Here is an 18,828-nt window from a genome sequence, read left to right as displayed (position 1 = left end):
GTAAATGAAAATAAATTGGCATGAGCATTTTTGAGATAACTACTCAACCCTTTATACCTCTAGTTTACTTAAGAATGATATAATATATATAGAACTAGCGGCTTCGCCCCTAGCCTCTAGGGGCTTTGCCCAAGAGGTGATAAAAAAAAATTATTGCGAGAGACCATAAAGGACCAAGGGATATTTTGGTTTTTGGGGGGGTTGGGGGTGTCCCACCCCCCGAGAAAATAGCTTAAAACCACCACAGGACCAATAGGTAGATACCCTGAAGAGTAGAATCCGATCGGTTCAGTGGTTACCGAGATCTTAAGGGACAGACAGACAGACGGACGGACAGACGGTCAGACGGACAGACGGACAGACGGACAGACGGACAGACAGACATCGTTCTACTTTGTATTATAGATAAGTGAGTGTCAAGGAAACGGTCTAGTACTTACGTATACAAATGTCTAGACTAATTTATCAGCACTTTTCATTTACAATTTTTGTACAATATTTGGTTCTTTCACACAAAGTGCATGTTCAGCACTGATACCCCAACCTTTTTTTAACATAAGAACAAAGGATGAGACAAACATCTATTTGTCTTAGTTAAGGAGAAGGGGATTAGCCAATTCTATACTTTCCAGTTTAGTGTAAAAGGATTAGAATTTTTAAAGATTTTTTGGGAAGGTTGGAAGGAACACAGTAATAGTGTCTGACTGATTATGACGTAACAAAAAGAATTAGCCAATGAGAGGCCGTTATTGACCAATGGCAAAATTTATAGTGGCCTCTCATTGGCTAATTTTTTTTTGTTACGTCATAATCACTGATCAGTCAGACAATATTACTGTGTTCAACCTTCCTTGGACCTTTGAGAAGCTCTACTGTATTGGACAACAATACAGCTCCAAGGGTTAGCGAGATATTAAGCCACAGACAAACAGAAAGACACACAAACATTCTGTTACTCTAATCTAAGAATCATGTTATCCCAATCCCTGGTATCTATCACATTAAGAAAAGACAAAAACTAAAAAGTTCTTACTTTCCTGTAATTCCCACAAAAATGGGCGGAGTTACATAATATATTAATTCTTTTACATGAACTTTTTGTCTTTGAAGTTTGAGGCGATTTGTTCAATTTTTGAGCTAGGCCTCACTCAAAATCACATGAAAAAGCACGGGAGCATGAACACAAAAATATATTTAAAAGTAAAACTATGATAAAAAGGAGATACATGTATATTTTGTGTTATATCTGCAGCCAAAATAAGCTGCAGCTCCACGCCGACGGTCAAATAATTCAATTTTGCTACCAGCTAGCATTTCCTTCATTTTTGAAAAGTCGCAGTGATTCTTTAGTTTTTTAAAAGTCAAATACAAAAAAAAATTTGCAGCCTAACCATCCGGTTTTAAACTATCCGCAGTCGCAATAAAACTAGGCATCTAGCTGTGAAGAACCATCCTTTCAAATTTTCCTTACATGATTTTAACTTCACATTCCATTTTCAAATGTTTTCATCAGAAATCTTTTCTCTGTCAAAGCTCGAATTCTAAAATTCTCAGAAATGACGTACTTTTTTGTCCTGTAGTTATTTTAATTACATTTTAATGCAGCTAATTTGTTTCTTTACTGTTGCTAGACAAATTTTATATAATTTTAGAAAAGTCTATGTAGATAATTGTCACATCTCCTAATTGGAACTACAGTGTAGGAATAATACGACCACATTATTGGTTTAAAATGTACATATTTTGTACAAAAGTTCAGTTTTTTTCTTCGTGTATCTAAATAAATAAGCTTTGAATAATTAAATGTCCCATGATAAACCTTTGCTTGGGGAAACTGTAATTGTGGTAATACGACACCCATACGGACAGGCCGATTACAGAGTTGCTTCGCTGTGACTTATGATAACAAACCCCCCGCACTAATCCTATTATATCACTATCCATCTCATGACCGCTGTTAACCCCGCACCCGGCGGTCAAACTAGCCTGCCTAAATGTGGGGAGGGGACTTGAACATGCAACTATCACGAGTCCATCATGCGCTTATATAATCGGGAGGCACTGCCTCCCCTTTTACCACCGCTGCCCCCACAGCCTGTCTACCGTCGGGCGCTAAGCCCTAGCGCCCCACACCCCCTTCAAACCTAACCATTGTTATATTTTTGTTGTATATATATAGTAAACATAACTTGTAAATATTATTCAGTTTAAATATATAATTCTGTATGATTGAATCCTGCTTGTTTGTTTGGTAGAATACTTAAAGGCTAGGGCCCGTTGAATCCGAACTCGTTACCCCGTGGGCCGAGTACGCTCGGCTTACCAGAACTTGGTGTCAGCGTGTTTCAATCGAGCCTTACAGAAACTAGCCTATTCTACCTCTGATTGGACCCTTTGGCAAGTAAGGGGACAATCAGCCGCCAACTGACCCGTGAGACGGCCTTTTTAGGTCGAATTTCCATCATTTTGAACGCAATATGTGGGCCTCTGGCCTACGGCAAGCAGATTTAGCCTGCTAAAAGCGCCAGTTAAGACGCTTTTTCCGTGTCGTGTAGGAGTAGCGCTAGGTGCGCAGCCGCGGCAATCGGATAATTTAGCTCAGACGGCTACAAAACTGAGTCTAAATTGGCAAGTGTAGCTGGGACAAGCCCCAGGACACCCAGGCCAAACCTACGAGACAGACAGCTGTGTGCTGGTCTCCCTAAGAAGGCAATGTGTGGCTGCGAAGCTTCAGCACACAAGTAAGCCCTACCACTGCGACGGATAGCAGGTTTTGAGCCACAGGCACGGCAGGACGGGACATTCCCTGCCGCTGCCTCCCAGGATTCGAACCCGAGGCGCTGCAGGACGGGCCATTCCCTGCCGCCATTTTTCGGGATTCGAACCAGCGGCGCTGTAGGACGGGTCATTCCCTACCGCCGTCACCCCTCTGAGCCTTGCAGGACGGACATTCCCTGCTGCCAGTGCTTCCAGAATCACACCTAGAGCTCCTAGTGATAACAACACATCATTGTGTATAAAATGTCAACCAAGTGATAAATATAAAATTGTTGACCAAGTGATAATTAATAAGCTCTAGTGATTCGAAGCTACAGTCTAAGCCACCATGGTAAGCGATACCACCATAGCTGCGGTGCGGCCACCACCAAAGTTTCTGCCAACCCCAGCCGAACGAGAGGCCCCCTTGTCTCAAGGGCAGGACCTCCACTTCCCCTGCCATATCAGGGTGAGGTTTCCTACTCCTGACCCTGCCCAGCATGTACAGGTTGATGCCATGATTGACTCTGGCAACCGTGTACCAGGGTCTGCTGTAATTTCTGAGCATCTCATGCACGCGATGGGCGTGCAACGCATGTTGATTCCGGACAACACCCAGATCCTGACTGCTAATGAGGAAGGCCAGCCCCTCCAGGTAATCGGAAAATTAAAAGAGTTATATATGGCAGTTTCACACACTCTTATACTCCATCTATACCACGTGACTGTGGTCCGAAATCTCTCACACCCTCTGAACCTAGGAGGGTATTTTCTCAAGGAGTTCGGAACTAGGCTCTGTTTCGACATGCAACCACCTTGCTTGTGGGCGCGTGGGGAGTTTATCCCACTCCGTGGCGTCCCCATTGACCGGGAGACAGCCGAGAGAGAGCTAAGCTATGAGGGGCCTCTGCCAGGCCCCCTGCCTGAGCAGACGCGTGTGGTTGAGAAAGGCACACACTGGGTGGACGCTGAGCTCAACGCACACAAGGGAGCTAACCTGCTAGCCATGGGGTTGCCCCCAGTGCCCAAGGTGCCAAGGGAGAGCCTGCCAACAACGTTTCCTGAGATTGCCAGCCCTCCAGAACCAATCTTCTCCTCCGACATTTTTATCAACGGCCAGCCGTGTCCACCTGGCCCCCTCTACCTGGGACCTCCAGCCAGTCCACCAGCCAAGCCCGAGTCCAGACCCGTCAAGTCGCGGTCTGATGTACCCGGAGCCACACTCAACTCTCAGGCCCCAGCCTCTCCCGGCGCCGTGCCCGTCAAGTCGCGGCCGGACGCCCACGGAGCCAAAGCTGGACCCAGCACTTTGGCCTCTCCCAGCGCCGAGCCCGTCAAATCGTGGCCGGACGCCCCCGGAGCCACGCCTGGCTCCGACACGTCAGCCTCTCCAGAAACCGAGCCCGTCAAGTCGCGGCCGGTGGGTCCCGGAGCCAAGGCTGACCCCTCACCAGCCAAGTATAGGCTAAGCGCTGTCACTCCAACTGACGGTCAACCACCCCAGCTCCGCACAGCCAAGCGGGTGGTCCTGCCTGGCCGCGGGGTTATGGCGGTCCCTGTTGAGCTAGTAGGCCATCGCACCAAGGATGCCATTCAACTAGCTGCCCCAGAACAGAGGTTTGGGGAGGACCTTGTTATTCCAGAGGGCCTGTATGCCCACAGGCCTGGCTCTGCCACTGTGTTTAGAGTACTGGTGGTCAATGAGGGGGAGGTGCCCCTCTTGCTGGATGCTGGCCTCCCAGTGGCAGGGGAGCTGGTCAAACCTGACATTTTGGAGGTCTCTGATACGCCTCCCCCGCGTCTCCACTCGTTCCAAGAACCTGCTGAGCCTATAGACATGCAAGAGTTGTGGGAGGCCCTGGAGATGGAAGACAATGAGTTCCTACGCAAGGACCCCTTGCTCAAGAAGGAGGTCTGGACTACGTTGTCAGAGTACAGGGACGTCTTCTCCAATTCTACCCCCGGCTGCACAGATGTGGTTGAATTGCAGCTGCGCCTCAAACCAGGGACCCAGCCGATCCGCCAGAGATTTAGGGATCTGAACCCGCGGCAAGAGGCTGAACTGGAGAAACAACTGGACACCTGGCTACAGGAAGGAGTTATAGAGCCGTCGGACTCCGCCTGGAGCAGCCCCATGGTGCCCATCAAGAAGAAGGACGGGAGCACCCGCTGGGCCGTCGACTACAGGGCCCTCAACAAGTGTCTGGAGCTGGACAGCTACCCCCTGCCTAGGATCCAGCAATTGGTGGAACGAGCTGGCGGGCACCGTGTCTACAGTGCTTTAGACGCGGTGGCCGCATACTACACCATCCGTGTGTCTGAGGATAGCCGCCCCTGCACAGCCTTCACCACCCCCAGGGGCTTGTATCAATGGAAAAGGATGCCCTTTGGCCTGGCTACGGCACCGTCTGTCTATTCCAGGTTTATTGCAGGGGTCCTAAACCCACTAGGCACAGCCAACCTCCAGTCATACCTTGACGACGTCCTGACCTTCCATCAGGATACCTGGGCCCACCTGGCCAGGCTCCGAGAGGTCTTGGAAGCCCACCGCAGGGGAGGGATCCGCCTCAAGCCAGCCAAGACCAAGTTGTTCCGGTCCAAGGTGGATTATCTGGGCCACACCCTCAGCCGGGAGGGGATAGCCATGCAAGAGGACTATATTGACCGCATCTTGGACTGGCCAGCCCCTAGCACCCCCAAGGATTTGCTGGCGTTGCTGGGCTTCTTTGGATACTACCGCCTGTTCATCCCAGAGTATGCAGACCTCACCTACGAGATGAATCGGCAGAAGACGGCCAAGGCCCTAACCTGGACGCCTGAGATGGAAGCCCAGCTGCTGCAACTCAAGGACAAGTTCCGCCAGGCCCCCATCCGAGCGCCGCCCAGGTTTGATTTACCAGCAGTGTTCCAACTCACCACAGATTTCAGCAGCCGCGCCATCTCTGCCATACTGAGTCAATGCCAGGAGGGCAAGGAGAGGCTGATTGCCGCCGTGGGGCGCAAGACAACCGACCCTGAGACGCGCTACCCGTCCTGGAAGGGAGAGATGGCCGCCATTATCTATGGGATCCGAAAATTCCACGGCATCTTGTCCTACCGCAGCTTCCAGATCAACACCGATTCCTCTGCCCTGCTACAGATGAAATCACTGAACACATCCACAGGGATGGTGGCCCGCTGGCAGGAGGAGCTAGCGGCCTTAGACTTTACCGTCTGCCACAGGCCTGGCACCCAGAATACCAACGCCGACGCCCTCAGCCGCCGAGAAGATGCCAACATGCCAACGGCTAGCGCCGAAGAATTAGCAGAGCAGGCTGAGTATATCCACAACCTGGGCCAGCTAGGGGAGGCCGCAGCTAGCCGGCCTCCTGCCGCCCGACTGGATTCAGCTAGAGTATTGGAAGCCCAGACACAGGACCCCCTCCTGCTCCGTGTCCGCCAATGGGTGGCTGACGGCAAGGCCCCAACCAAGGCTGAGCTGCGTGGCAAGGAACGAGACGAGCAGCAGTACGCCAGCCGCTTCTCAGCCCTGGGGCTTGACGAGCATGGCTGCCTCACCACCACTGACCAGACTCTGACAGGAGAGAGGACAAGATACCTGCTGCCTTCGGCCCTCCAGCAGGACGCGTTCTTTCTAGCCCATGGGACCCCCATGGCTGGGCACTTTGGGATGGACGCAACTATCGCCCGCGTTGCCATGCACTTCTGGTGGCCCAACCTGGCCCGTGACGTCCGCCTGATGGTACAAACCTGCCCTGAGTGTGTCCAGAAAGTCACCAAGGAGAGGCTGAAGCAGGGGATCCACGTGCCCTCCCGCCAGGGGTATCCACAGCAAGTCCTATTCATCGACCTGGTGGGGCCACTGCCAGAGACCCCAGCTGGGAACCGCTACATCCTCACCTGCCAAGATGGATTTAGCCGGTTTGTCAGCCTCTACGCCATCCCCAACAAGCGCACCCTCACGGTGGCTGAAGCCCTGTTGCACCGCCACCTGGCCACGTTCGGATGCCCCCTGAAGATCCATTCCGACAATGGAATGGAATTTACCGGCCAGGTATTCCAGGAACTGGCCTCCCGGCTCGAGATTGGCCTGACACATCCACCACCCTACAACCCGCAGTCCAACCGAGTGGAGAGGTTTCATAGGACGCTCAACACAGGCATGCGCCTGTTCCTAGACAGAGACGATAACAACTGGGAGCCACACCTGCCTGCCATCGCCTTTGCCTACAACACCAAGGCCTGCAGATCCACTGGTGTGACCCCGTTCCTGGCCTTCTTTGGGAGAGAGGCCAAACTTCCGGTGGACATGGTGCTACGGCTGCCAGAGACCGAATATGCTTCAGTTCCAGCCAACGTCCAAGCTCTGTTGCAGCGCTACTATGCAGTTTATGATGCCATCCAGCAGAAGGAGGAGGGAGCCATCAGGAGGAGCGCGGCAGCTTACGAAGGCACGGCCAAGTATGAGGTTGGAGACTTGGTCTGGTACCTGGCCCCTCGCCTGGTGCCAGGAAAGGCAGCCAAGATTACCAAGAGATGGACTGGCCCCTGGAAAGTAGTGAGGAAAGCTACAGAAGTCCATTATGTCATTAAACCTGCCTCTCCAGTAGCCAGGATCTCAGAAGTTACCGCGCATGTAGGCCGACTGCGCAAATACACTGGAGATGTGACTGCCCACCAGATCCCAGAAGACATCCAGGTTGACGTGGACGGCGACGAGGATGCCACCGAGCTGCCAGTTGGAGCGGCGGCGCCCGCAGCTAGCAACCCAGGAGAGTTCCCAGTGCACCAGCCAGCCGCAGCCGCCCCACAGCCTAGCGGCCAAGATCGTGACCCAGTGGAGGAAAACCTGCAGGAGCAGCCCAACGAACCACCGCCGCCGCCGCCCGCTCCAGAGCCACTCAGAGATGCCATCTGGAACCCTGACGCAGACATGGAGAACCTGCCAGCCAGCAGCGAGCCTGTAGGAGAAGAGCCAGCCACTGCGATGGAAGAAGCCGCCCCAGAAGAAGAAGAAGAAGCCATGTGCCCCCTGCTGATGACAGCCATCCCCATCCGGGTAGGAGCTAGGAGGCCAAGCAACCTGAATCAAGCAGGCGCCCCCATGGAATTCTATGCGCCCTTTGCCATCACCATTCCACCCTTAGGAACCACCAGAGTCTGCCTAGGCCTCCGTGTCCAGCTACCAGCCGCGACAGAACTGATCCTGCAGACGAGGCAAAACTTCCAGCGGCGAGGCCTGGCCGTGGCCAACCCACGCCTAGAAGCCAACCAGGAGCTGACAATGCTGATCACCAACCACAGTCAGACCGAGCAACGAGTGTCCCGGGGAGCCTGTGTAGCCCGAGCTGTCCTCCATCGAGCTGTGCCCCAAGAACTGCCTGTCCGGCGCATGAGCCGGCTGTCGTATCCCCAGGTTCAAGGCCTGGTGGCTCAGGAGCCACGCAACCCTTGAAGGGGAGGTTGTGGTAATACGACACCCATACGGACAGGCCGATTACAGAGTTGCTTCGCTGTGACTTATGATAACAAACCCCCCGCACTAATCCTATTATATCACTATCCATCTCATGACCGCTGTTAACCCCGCACCCGGCGGTCAAACTAGCCTGCCTAAATGTGGGGAGGGGACTTGAACATGCAACTATCACGAGTCCATCATGCGCTTATATAATCGGGAGGCACTGCCTCCCCTTTTACCACCGCTGCCCCCACAGCCTGTCTACCGTCGGGCGCTAAGCCCTAGCGCCCCACACCCCCTTCAAACCTAACCATTGTTATATTTTTGTTGTATATATATAGTAAACATAACTTGTAAATATTATTCAGTTTAAATATATAATTCTGTATGATTGAATCCTGCTTGTTTGTTTGGTAGAATACTTAAAGGCTAGGGCCCGTTGAATCCGAACTCGTTACCCCGTGGGCCGAGTACGCTCGGCTTACCAGATAATATCCAAAAAAAAATCGTCGTCTTTATTATAGGGTGAAATCTTAAGTTATAATAACAAAATGGAAACAGAACTTTTATTCAAATTCTATCCAGTGAGGTTTTTAGGAAATTACCTGGAATGGAACCCTCAATGAAATGTTTTAAAACATATTTTTGATTAAATCAATTCCAATTGTTAAAAAACTTTAAAGCAATGCCTTGTTCATTATGTTAAAGCAATTAAAAGCGATACTTTAGAAAATTAATATTAATTGAGATTTGATGGCATTCGCCATAAAATGTCTATTATAAAGGACTAAATTTTATAAAAAAAAAAATTTTGATTTAATGGTAGTCACTAGCAATAAGCTCTCGGAGCTTTCATCAACAGTTTTTAAATATTTAAAAGATTGAAATAAGAATATTGTTTTCATAATATTTATTGAAGAAAATAACAATCTATTATTTAGCATGAATATCATTTATAACAAATACATACATACACACATAAATACATATAACCAAGTTATATAGTTGCTGTGCAACTAGAAACTAGCTAGCAGTCGTTTTCATTGAAATTAGAAGGATCACAGCTTTTAGAATCATGTAAAAATTCATTCTTTTCTGCTAATTACAACATTTTTGTTATGTAACTCTTTTTTTGTGTGTGTAAGAAAAGATAAAATCTAAGACATGACCAGCCTTTGCTAGGCTTGTTTGACCGCTAGTTAAAGAATATGTATTATGCATGTATGTAAAACAACAATAAGGTGACTATTTCTGACTTTATACAGAGGCAACACTTTTAGACATATACTAACATTTTAAAGTAATTTATTAAATTAATAATAAAATCTTTAAAAGACTGGTTGTCTGTTAGTGTGTATATCTAAAAAGCCCACTCTTTCACACAGGTTTATAAAGGCTTGAGAGACAAAGATAAATAAACATTTTCCTTATTTTTTTTCTTTTTATAATTTGACAAAAATCTTACAAATATTTTGTTTAAAAAATTTGGTAGATTTTTCAAAATATTTAACAATAGAAATGCTCAAAATCTTTGAATGTATTGGGAATTATACATGGAGGTGGAATAAAGGATGTTGAGGAGAGAGACAGCTTACATGCCGTGCTTCTTCTGGAGTTCTCTGTCCTCCTTCACAAGGGTGTTGACACCGTCAATCATCTTCTGGACAAGCTGCACCTCGCTGTAGCCGAGTCTGAAACAATCAAATAGTAAAAACGTGGCCAAAATTCGCCAAGAAATGGTCAAATAAATGCGCTAAAGTAATACAAAGTTTAGAATAATTTTGGTTAAACTATGCATTTGAAAAAAAACAATTGTACATTTTTTTATTTGTATTTATTGGGTGTTATCCTTGCTAGGTGTATTTTTTTTGCTATGCCTAACCCCAGTTATGACCTAAAACTGCGATGCTCTAACCCTGCCGGGCTACTATGTACCTAAAATAACCTGATCTAAAACAATAAACAAACAAATGAAAAACTAACATTAATTTTTTTCCTTTTCAATATATTTCTAATAATATAATAGAATCATAAATAAGTTGACATTTGTATCTTTTTAACTAAATATCTAAGGTGTTTTTATTTTCAATTATTTAAACAAAATGCAAACAAAATTTTAAGCTTAAGTATTCTTAAAAAAGATTATATAACAATGAAGCAAATATTTAATATTAAAGATTCATGAAAATGTTAAATGCAGCAGAAATATAATTTGATTTTTATAAGAATGTGTTTTAGTTGCTATGATTACAAACAAAAATGAATTGTGCCTTCACACAAAGTGCTGGTTAAGCACTGAACACTAATCTAACCGTTACCTGATATAAACTGATAAACTAATAAGTGAAAAAAAACAATCTTTTACCCTTATTTCAATTAAATTTAAATAGGAGGAGGGGGTGGCGAGCAATAAGTGGTTTGTTTAAATGCGCCAACTGAATCTATCTATCAATTTGTACCTGTGCTTGTTGGAGATATCATAGGTAGCGCCAGTCTGACCGCCAGACTCTCCTCTGGTACCACGGGGCTGCAGGTGGAGCTCCTCACACCTGTCCTGAAGGATCTTCAGACCCTCCTTGGTGTAACCTGCAAGGAGATAAATATTTCACATAAATTGTATTACTTTTTTGCGTAAATAGTTCCTTTACCCCAAGCTTTTTAAAAAAAAGGGGGTCAAGAACTAAAACCATCCCAATACCTTAGTTAAGCTTTTATATAAAGAAAAAGTACAACCCATCAATATTTGAGATTTTTAGCCTCAATATTATTTTAGCCTATGATTTGCTTATTAACCAAAGCAAATTAAATAAAAATTGCATTTTTTTTATCAAGGCAAAAGTCGAGATTGGTTAGGCTATGAATGAATATAGCTAGCTATACTTCTCAAAAGTAAACATAACAGACCAAGGTTGAAAAAACTATACCTGGCAGGTCGACGTGGACAGAGGCTCTCATGCCAGTGCCAAGATTGGTTGGGCAGGAGTGGATGTATCCATACTTGGCATCAAGCATGAAATCCTTGCCGGACTCGGCCTTCACACTGTCACCAACAGCCTACAATATGATAAAAATTATAAATCCATCTTTAGCCAACAATTGCATTATAATGTAAACAAAATGATATTACATAGATCTTGGGGTAAAAATCACATTTTTCAGGGGGGGGGGGTGATTGCATAAGAAGAAAAAATATGATAGCATCAATTAGTTTACGGACGAAATGTTTTCTCTGAAAACAAAACTAATTTTAACCATTTTAAAGTTTAATTAGCAGTTTACCTCCAAGTGTCTAGTCGAGCACAGCTTCCCCTCCCTAATTTAAAATGTATTGAAATAAAAGAGAGGGGGATGGGGAGATATATGTTTATTTTTAATTTTACAACAGTTTAGGTTAGGTTAAATCAGTCACTTGTTAGCCCAGCAGGGTTGGGGTACTGCAAGTTTTTTCATCGATTTGCAAAGACAGCTAGATATATAAATTCATAATATTAAATTTGAGATAAATCTTTACCTTGATACCACGAGCAAGACGGTCGAAGACGGCTCTGACGTCACCACCAGACTGCATGGAGATGATACGGAGCTGATCCTCCTCATTCACCCAGGTGAGGAAGGTCTTGTCCTTGTTGTGGAAGATACCTGCACATAAACAAGTTATCAGGAGCAAGAAAAAAAGAATCAGAGAATCGCAGGGATCTAAAGGGATAAGATAGTAAGTATTGATACGTTCCCAAAACTACCCTTATAATTATAGATTGGAACTACTAGTTTTGAACTAACCAATCAAAATTCAATAAGTGTACCCAAGGTTTTTGATCCAACCAACAGAATAATATGGTTATAAAACACTGGGTAACATTGATAAAATTATGAATGGGTTTTAATACAAGAGATCAAAAATATTTGGATCTACTGCAGTTCACGGTAAAATATTGCTGGTAACGAATATTGCTGAAAATTTATGAATTTTAAAGGCTGCTAGCTGCCAAACGGCTGAACGTACAGATCATACCCGCACACCATTTTAAGCGGCATAAGGAGGCCTACAAATAATCTGGAATAGCCAAGATCCAATGATGCACAGGGAAAGCTTTACTGAAGAAAAACCGCGTAAAATAGGTCTTTTTCGCGCATTTCTCTGCACTGCAAGATAAATATGCATTACTGATTTATGGCTATTCCAGATTATTTGTAGGCTTTTTTATGCCGCTTAAAACTATGTGCGGGCATGATCTGTACGTTCAGCCGTTTGGCAGCTAGCAGCCTTTAAAGTTCATAAATTTTTAGCAATATTCGTTACCAGCAATATTTTACCGTGAACTGCAGTAGATCCAAATATTTAATAATAAAAGAATTTTGCCAAAGTAAATATTTAATGCTAATTGCAAAATTCAATTTTATCTAATATTTTTCCCGTGAATTATTACAAAAAGTTATTCTATATTTTGCACAGAGTTTCCTTATGTTATTTTGTTATATTTTAAGCGATATTGTTCAATAATTAATTACAGTATTTTTTTGCATACTAAAATTCATACATAATCGTTTCAAATACGATAATAGTGATATATCGCATCGTATTGTAGACAGCTTTCCGCGGATATAAACTTTTACAACGTTAAGATTAAAACCAGTTTTGTTAGCAACAAGATGCCGAAAGCCCAAAATAACAAAACTGGTTTTAATATTATGATTGTACATTTTTATATTTGTAGAAACCTGAATAATACTATACATTTCAATACAGTATGAAAACAGATTCTAATCCAGAAGATATAAATGCCATACTTGAAAAACTATCATTTCTATCCTTAGGTTATTACCTCTGCCCTCAGGCCAGTCACGCTCCATGCCAGCAACAGCCAGGTTCTTGTCACCAGACATGAACAGGAAATGGTCATCAACCAGCTGCTGACGAACCTTCTCAGCCATGCCTACACATTAGTTTATTAGAATTGTCTTTCTGTCTGTCTGTCTTTCTGTATTTTTGTCTGTCTGTCTGTCTGTCTTTCTGTCTTTCCGTCTGTCTTTCTGTCTTTCCGTCTGTCTGTCTAAATGTTTGTCTGTCTGTCTGTATTTCTATCTTTCTGTCTTTCTGTCTGTCTGTCTTTCTATCTGTCTGTCTTCTTATCTGTCTGTCTTTCTATCTTTCCGTCTGTCTGTCTGTCTGTCTGTCTTTTTGTTTGTCTGTCTGTCTGATTATCTGTTGTCTGTATGCCTATCTACCTTTCTATCTATCTTTCTATCTTTGTATACCTGTAAGAGGATAGTAGGTACCAGCAAGATCACCAGTAAGGTTTACAAATATCTATCTATCTATCTGTGTATACCTGTAAGAGGATAGTAGGTACCAGCAAGATCACCAGTAAGGTTTACAAATATCTATCTATCTATCTGTGTATACCTGTAAGAGGATAGTAGGTACCAGCAAGATCACCAGTAAGGTTAGCAAATGCCTTCTTCATCAGGTTTTCAACACCAAGTCTCTGATCCCTAATAAAAATAAATTATAACATCACTATCAAATATATGTCACTCAATAACTTTAATAAATCCTACCACTTAATTGAGAACCCAGTAATAGTGTCGGACTGATTATGACGTTAAAAAAAAAATAGCCAATGAGAGGCCATTATTGACCAATGGTAAAATTTATAGTGGCCTCACATTGGCTAATTTTTTTACGTCATAATCAGTCTCACACTTTTACTGGGTTCCTTAATTGCTTTCAAAATTAATTTTACATCTAATGTCTTACACATACAAACATAATATTGCTAAACGGCTATCAACAGGGAGGGAGAGGACATCAGAAGTAAATTGCACTATTACCCAAAGGCATATAATCACTATTTTATCTTATTCATAGGCTCAAAAACTGTGTGTACTTTCTTTGAATATGAATTGATGCATCCAAACAAGAAGTGTCAAAAGTTTTTTAACCAATAATGTTTATCTACAGAAGGGGTAAACTTGTTTATCATCATTGGGGATTGAAATAAATTTTTCATTCATTAAGGTTTCCCTTAATATAACTGGATAGTACTACTTACTTGGTGATGCCGGGGGAGAGACCGAAACCGTCAATGTTTCTGCCAACTCTAATTCTGGTGGAGTGAACAGGGGCAGTTGCGTCAATGTTACCCTAAATATCATTATACATGACATTTTCATACAAAACTAAATTTTTAACATATGTAACTTAAGTTAAAAATCACTTGAATAACAATATTAATTTTTTCCCTAAGGTTTATAAGTCCATTATCTTGCTGTTGGCTCAAAAACTTTTGTTACTTTATTGATTTCTGAAGGTTAAGTTCCAAACAAGAAGTGTTCAAACTTTTAAAATTATAATTTAAGTCAACAGTTAGGATATTTTTGATTGTCATGCTTGGGAATGTAAATCAATTTATCGTCTAGCTGATAAAGTGTGTTACCTGGATCTTGGAGACATCCATGTCGCTGGTGTGCTTGGCGTTGGGGTCAATACCATGGTACTCCTGGATAATGGGGTCAAACACATCAGCAAACACCTACAAATAAAATATGATAAGTATCACAAGTACCAAAATATCTTGGACATAGTAGTATTTTAGCTTTTGCATGAAAGTACCAAACAATGCATAAAATTCCAAGGATCTATACCTAAGTAACCAGTGAAAAAGTAATTATAAAAAAAATATCTTTTACGTTTACCAAGGAGTGAAGAATGGTGCTATCAATGTTTCTGTAACGTCAGGTCCAACAAACTAAACAAGGTTGACTATGTCTCCATTTCTATTCAAACACTCTTGGAATTAAGTAAGGTAACACCCGACCGACAACCAACATTTTAATTGCAAGACCTTGTCTTGGAAGACCTAACTGTGTTATGGGTTGCCCTTGTTTAAGGACTAAGACAATCAACTTAGTTTTACTGTTATTGGCACGCGCCTGACATAGCAGTAGTATGTACTACTTTTAGTATTTATAGATTGACACGATATGACCACGATTCGAACCCAACAAATCTTGATCCAAGGAACCAATATTGGGTTATTTTTGGTAAAACTTACATTTAATTGCTTTAATTATTTCATATTTTAAAAAATGCGCACCAAAAATGCTTTTGATATATTATTAACCCTAATACCCTCAAGACGGTCCCATAAAGGGTTAAATAGATTTCAGTATTTTTATTAAAATTTCTAATTAAAAATTTACCCTAACCAGTTGAGCAATCCTATATTCCTATTAAAAAACAATGAATATCTACAACAAAAAATAATTTTCCTGTTCGATAATCTAGGAGATTTTTTATCACATTCTTAAGAGTTATTTATTTTGTGCTTATGTAAAATTGTATCGAAGGGAAAGCAGTCAGACTTAATATGTAAAAATATATCTTATTGCATAACTACAAGAACATAGTGAGATAGAGGGATTATTATTTCATTAGAAAGTTAATTTTATGAAGAAAAAAATTTGAGGTTCAGTCAAAATTGAAAAAAGACAACAATTTTGGTACTCAAATTTTCAAAATTGAAAAAAAAATTTCTAAGAGGATAATGTCGATTATTTTGACAACCGGATAGACTTGATTCTAATTTTTTTTCTCGTAAGAATATAATACTCAACTAGGGGCGCTGCGGCTAGGCAGGCAAGGGGGCCGAGCGCTGCGGCTAGGCAGGCTAGGGAGCTGAGCGCTGCGGCCAGAGTTCATAGTTCGCTGTCGGGGGGGGGGGGGGGGGGGGGGGCAGGGGGGGTACTCAAATTTTCAAAATTGAAAAAAAAATTCTAAGAGGATAATTATTTTGACAACCGGATAGACTTGATTCTAATTCTTTTTTTCTCGTAAGAATATAATATTCCAATATGTTTTCTTCATAACTAATATTATTTCATAATGAAAAAAAATATATTCTTTATGAATAATTTTTAAAATCTTCTAAATCTTGTATTTACTGTTTCCTAAATGTCTGAAATATTCAGACTTGAATGCTTTATGTCTAGAAATTGTTGCTTTCTACATAATGACTTTTTCCTAATTCTTTTAAATTAATTTTACTGCCTTTTTAAAAAAGGAATATGGATTCAAAGATAATCATTATGGATTTTGTATAAAGAAATTAAAAATCTTTTAATTTCTCTTCGGATATTTTTTTAAACCTAAAGATTTTATAATCATTTAAAGGCTAAACACCTATAAAAGTAAAAACAATTCTTATAAGCGCTTGTGAAGCTTGAAGGGGGGGGGGCCAGGGGGGGTACTCAAATTTTCAAAATTGAAAAAAAAATTCTAAGAGGATAATTATTTTGACAACCGGATAGACTTGATTCTAATTCTTTTTTTCTCGTAAGAATATAATATTCCAATATGTTTTCTTCATAACTAATATTATTTCATAATGAAAAAAAATATATTCTTTATGAATAATTTTTAAAATCTTCTAAATCTTGTATTTACTGTTTCCTAAATGTCTGAAATATTCAGACTTGAATGCTTTATGTCTAGAAATTGTTGCTTTCTACATAATGACTTTTTCCTAATTCTTTTAAATTAATTTTACTGCCTTTTTAAAAAAGGAATATGGATTCAAAGATAATCATTATGGATTTTGTATAAAGAAATTAAAAATCTTTTAATTTCTCTTCGGATATTTTTTTAAACCTAAAGATTTTATAATCATTTAAAGGCTAAACACCTATAAAAGTAAAAACAATTCTTATAAGCGCTTGTGAAGCAATATATATCTGTAACACCAAGACTAGTAAAGTATGCTTTTCTGTTTTGTGATGGTTCTAGGCTATTTTCAATATAGATAACTGTCCAAAGCATCAAAAAAGGTCATAAGATTAAAAGCCTTTTCTTCTTTTATTTTTAGCTCGACTGAGTTATTGTGTAAAATTCTTCCTTTTGTAGCTAGAAATGTATGTTCTCTGTATGCTATGCATATTTATCTTGTAAATGAATATTGAATGTGCGTGGATATTATGATAGATAAAAATTGTCGTCAATTTAGGTTGTTGGTCAGTTCGTCCATCCATTAGGAGGGGAGGGGATGGGGTCAAGGGGTATAAAATTATTTGAGTCAGCTACAAGTTTCTTTTTATTAGAGGTACATGATACTCTGGTGCAATATCCAAGTAATAATAAATCCATTACCTTGTAAGAATCCCAATCACCGGCATAGATACCGCAATGCTGGTTGTCGAACTGGACAGCGCAGGCAATGGCCTTGGCGAGGGTGAAGCCGCTGGTGGCGGTCAGAGCGCCGCTCAGCTTGTCCCACACACTTGGGGTGACGTGCTTGGCCACCAAGGAGTGCTTGGACTTGATGTCGGGGAAGGGTTCAGACATGGTTACAAACTATAAATAAAAAAATGTTCATTTTTACACGAAGCAATAGAACGATTAGCATTACAATTATTGCAAGATTTTTTTTTCAACATTGAAATATTTTTTGTTCAAAGATTTGAAAAAAATGACATTCAATTTGTATGGTAATCATCAAAACTTTCTAATCTGTGTAAAAACGATAATGTTTTTTTTCATTATTCTTATATTCCATGAACCATAAAATAACCTTTTATTTAGTAGTTGAACCTTTTTTACCATATAAAATAGGTTTCTACTTTCTTAAACAATTTTAAAAATACATGAAAATTTTTTGAACATATTTTAATTAAGTCTAATTTAATTGATCTGTATTATAAATCGTCAATTGTCATGCTATAAAAAGTTAACCCATATCATATTTTATTTTGCACATTTCAATCAAATTTAATTAGTTTATTTTCTACCTTACTAAATGTCAATATTAAAACCAAATAAACAAGAACACTCAAGTCCATAGAAATAAATATTACTGTAATAATTAATAATATATTATTATTCAACCTGTGTGAAGAGTGTTGTTTCTGCCTCAAGTATCTGACAAGAGTGAAGCTAGCCTGCCGGCCAATCTAGCCAGGCAAACATGCAGGGGAAGGTAGTACAGGGCACATGAGGGGGGGGGGGGGATAAGAATACTATTACATAACTACGGACGTCAATGCTTTAACTCGTTAGATATGTCACATATACAAAAGGGGGTTTTAAGTGAGGGTAAGGGGGGGGGGGGAGAAAGAGGCTTGGCGAAAGTTAAGGAGTTTTTTCAATGTCATATAAATTTTCAAAAAAATTGTATAAAATTATAAGTAGAACTATTTAAACAAAATAAACTGCAAATTGATATTCTTATATAGAAGTAAACAGATCTGTCTGTGTGTGTATGTGTGTGCGTGTGTCTGTCTCTATATAAGGATCTCGCTAACCACTGAACGATGTAGCTTCTTATTGTTCATGAAAAGGTTAATAACAATTTAAAGATTTTCTTCATAAAAATTAAATTAAAAATAGTGGGTGTTCGACTTCTCTCCATATTGTAAAATAAAAAAACACACCTTTTCGTCCCAATGATGATAATTATGAGCCTTCATTAATTAACAATTTTACCATGTGAAATTAAATTTTGAATAAAATGAATGAACACGTGTCTTCACCCCCCTCTCCACAAAAAAACTCAAATTTAAAATGGGATGAGGTCGTCTTTTTCCCCTACCCTTAGTGCCCCTAGATGCTTCTAGGG

The 18,828-nt window shown here is 41.6% G+C and overlaps 1 protein-coding gene across 1 annotated transcript; it reads right to left on the bottom strand.

Moving 5' to 3' along the window:
* Positions 1-9,113: 9,113 nt before the first annotated feature.
* Positions 9,114-18,273, bottom strand: LOC145328250 (arginine kinase-like). Its single transcript, XM_080171866.1, has 10 exons — positions 18,099-18,273; positions 17,364-17,567; positions 14,656-14,751; positions 14,272-14,363; positions 13,623-13,711; positions 13,042-13,152; positions 11,730-11,857; positions 11,143-11,272; positions 10,678-10,804; positions 9,114-9,909 (listed from the first exon to the last, which is right to left on the bottom strand). Exons 2-10 carry the CDS (start codon positions 17,556-17,558, stop codon positions 9,810-9,812), a joined length of 1,068 nt encoding a protein of 355 aa, XP_080027992.1. The 5' UTR covers positions 17,559-17,567; positions 18,099-18,273; the 3' UTR covers positions 9,114-9,809.
* Positions 18,274-18,828: the final 555 nt, after the last annotated feature.

This window comes from Acartia tonsa, chromosome 9 (assembly GCF_053477335.1).
Source record: "Acartia tonsa isolate MP-2025a chromosome 9, ASM5347733v1, whole genome shotgun sequence".
Classification (NCBI taxonomy): Eukaryota; Metazoa; Arthropoda; class Copepoda; order Calanoida; family Acartiidae; genus Acartia; species Acartia tonsa.
This window is presented reverse-complemented; position numbering and strand designations above follow the sequence as displayed.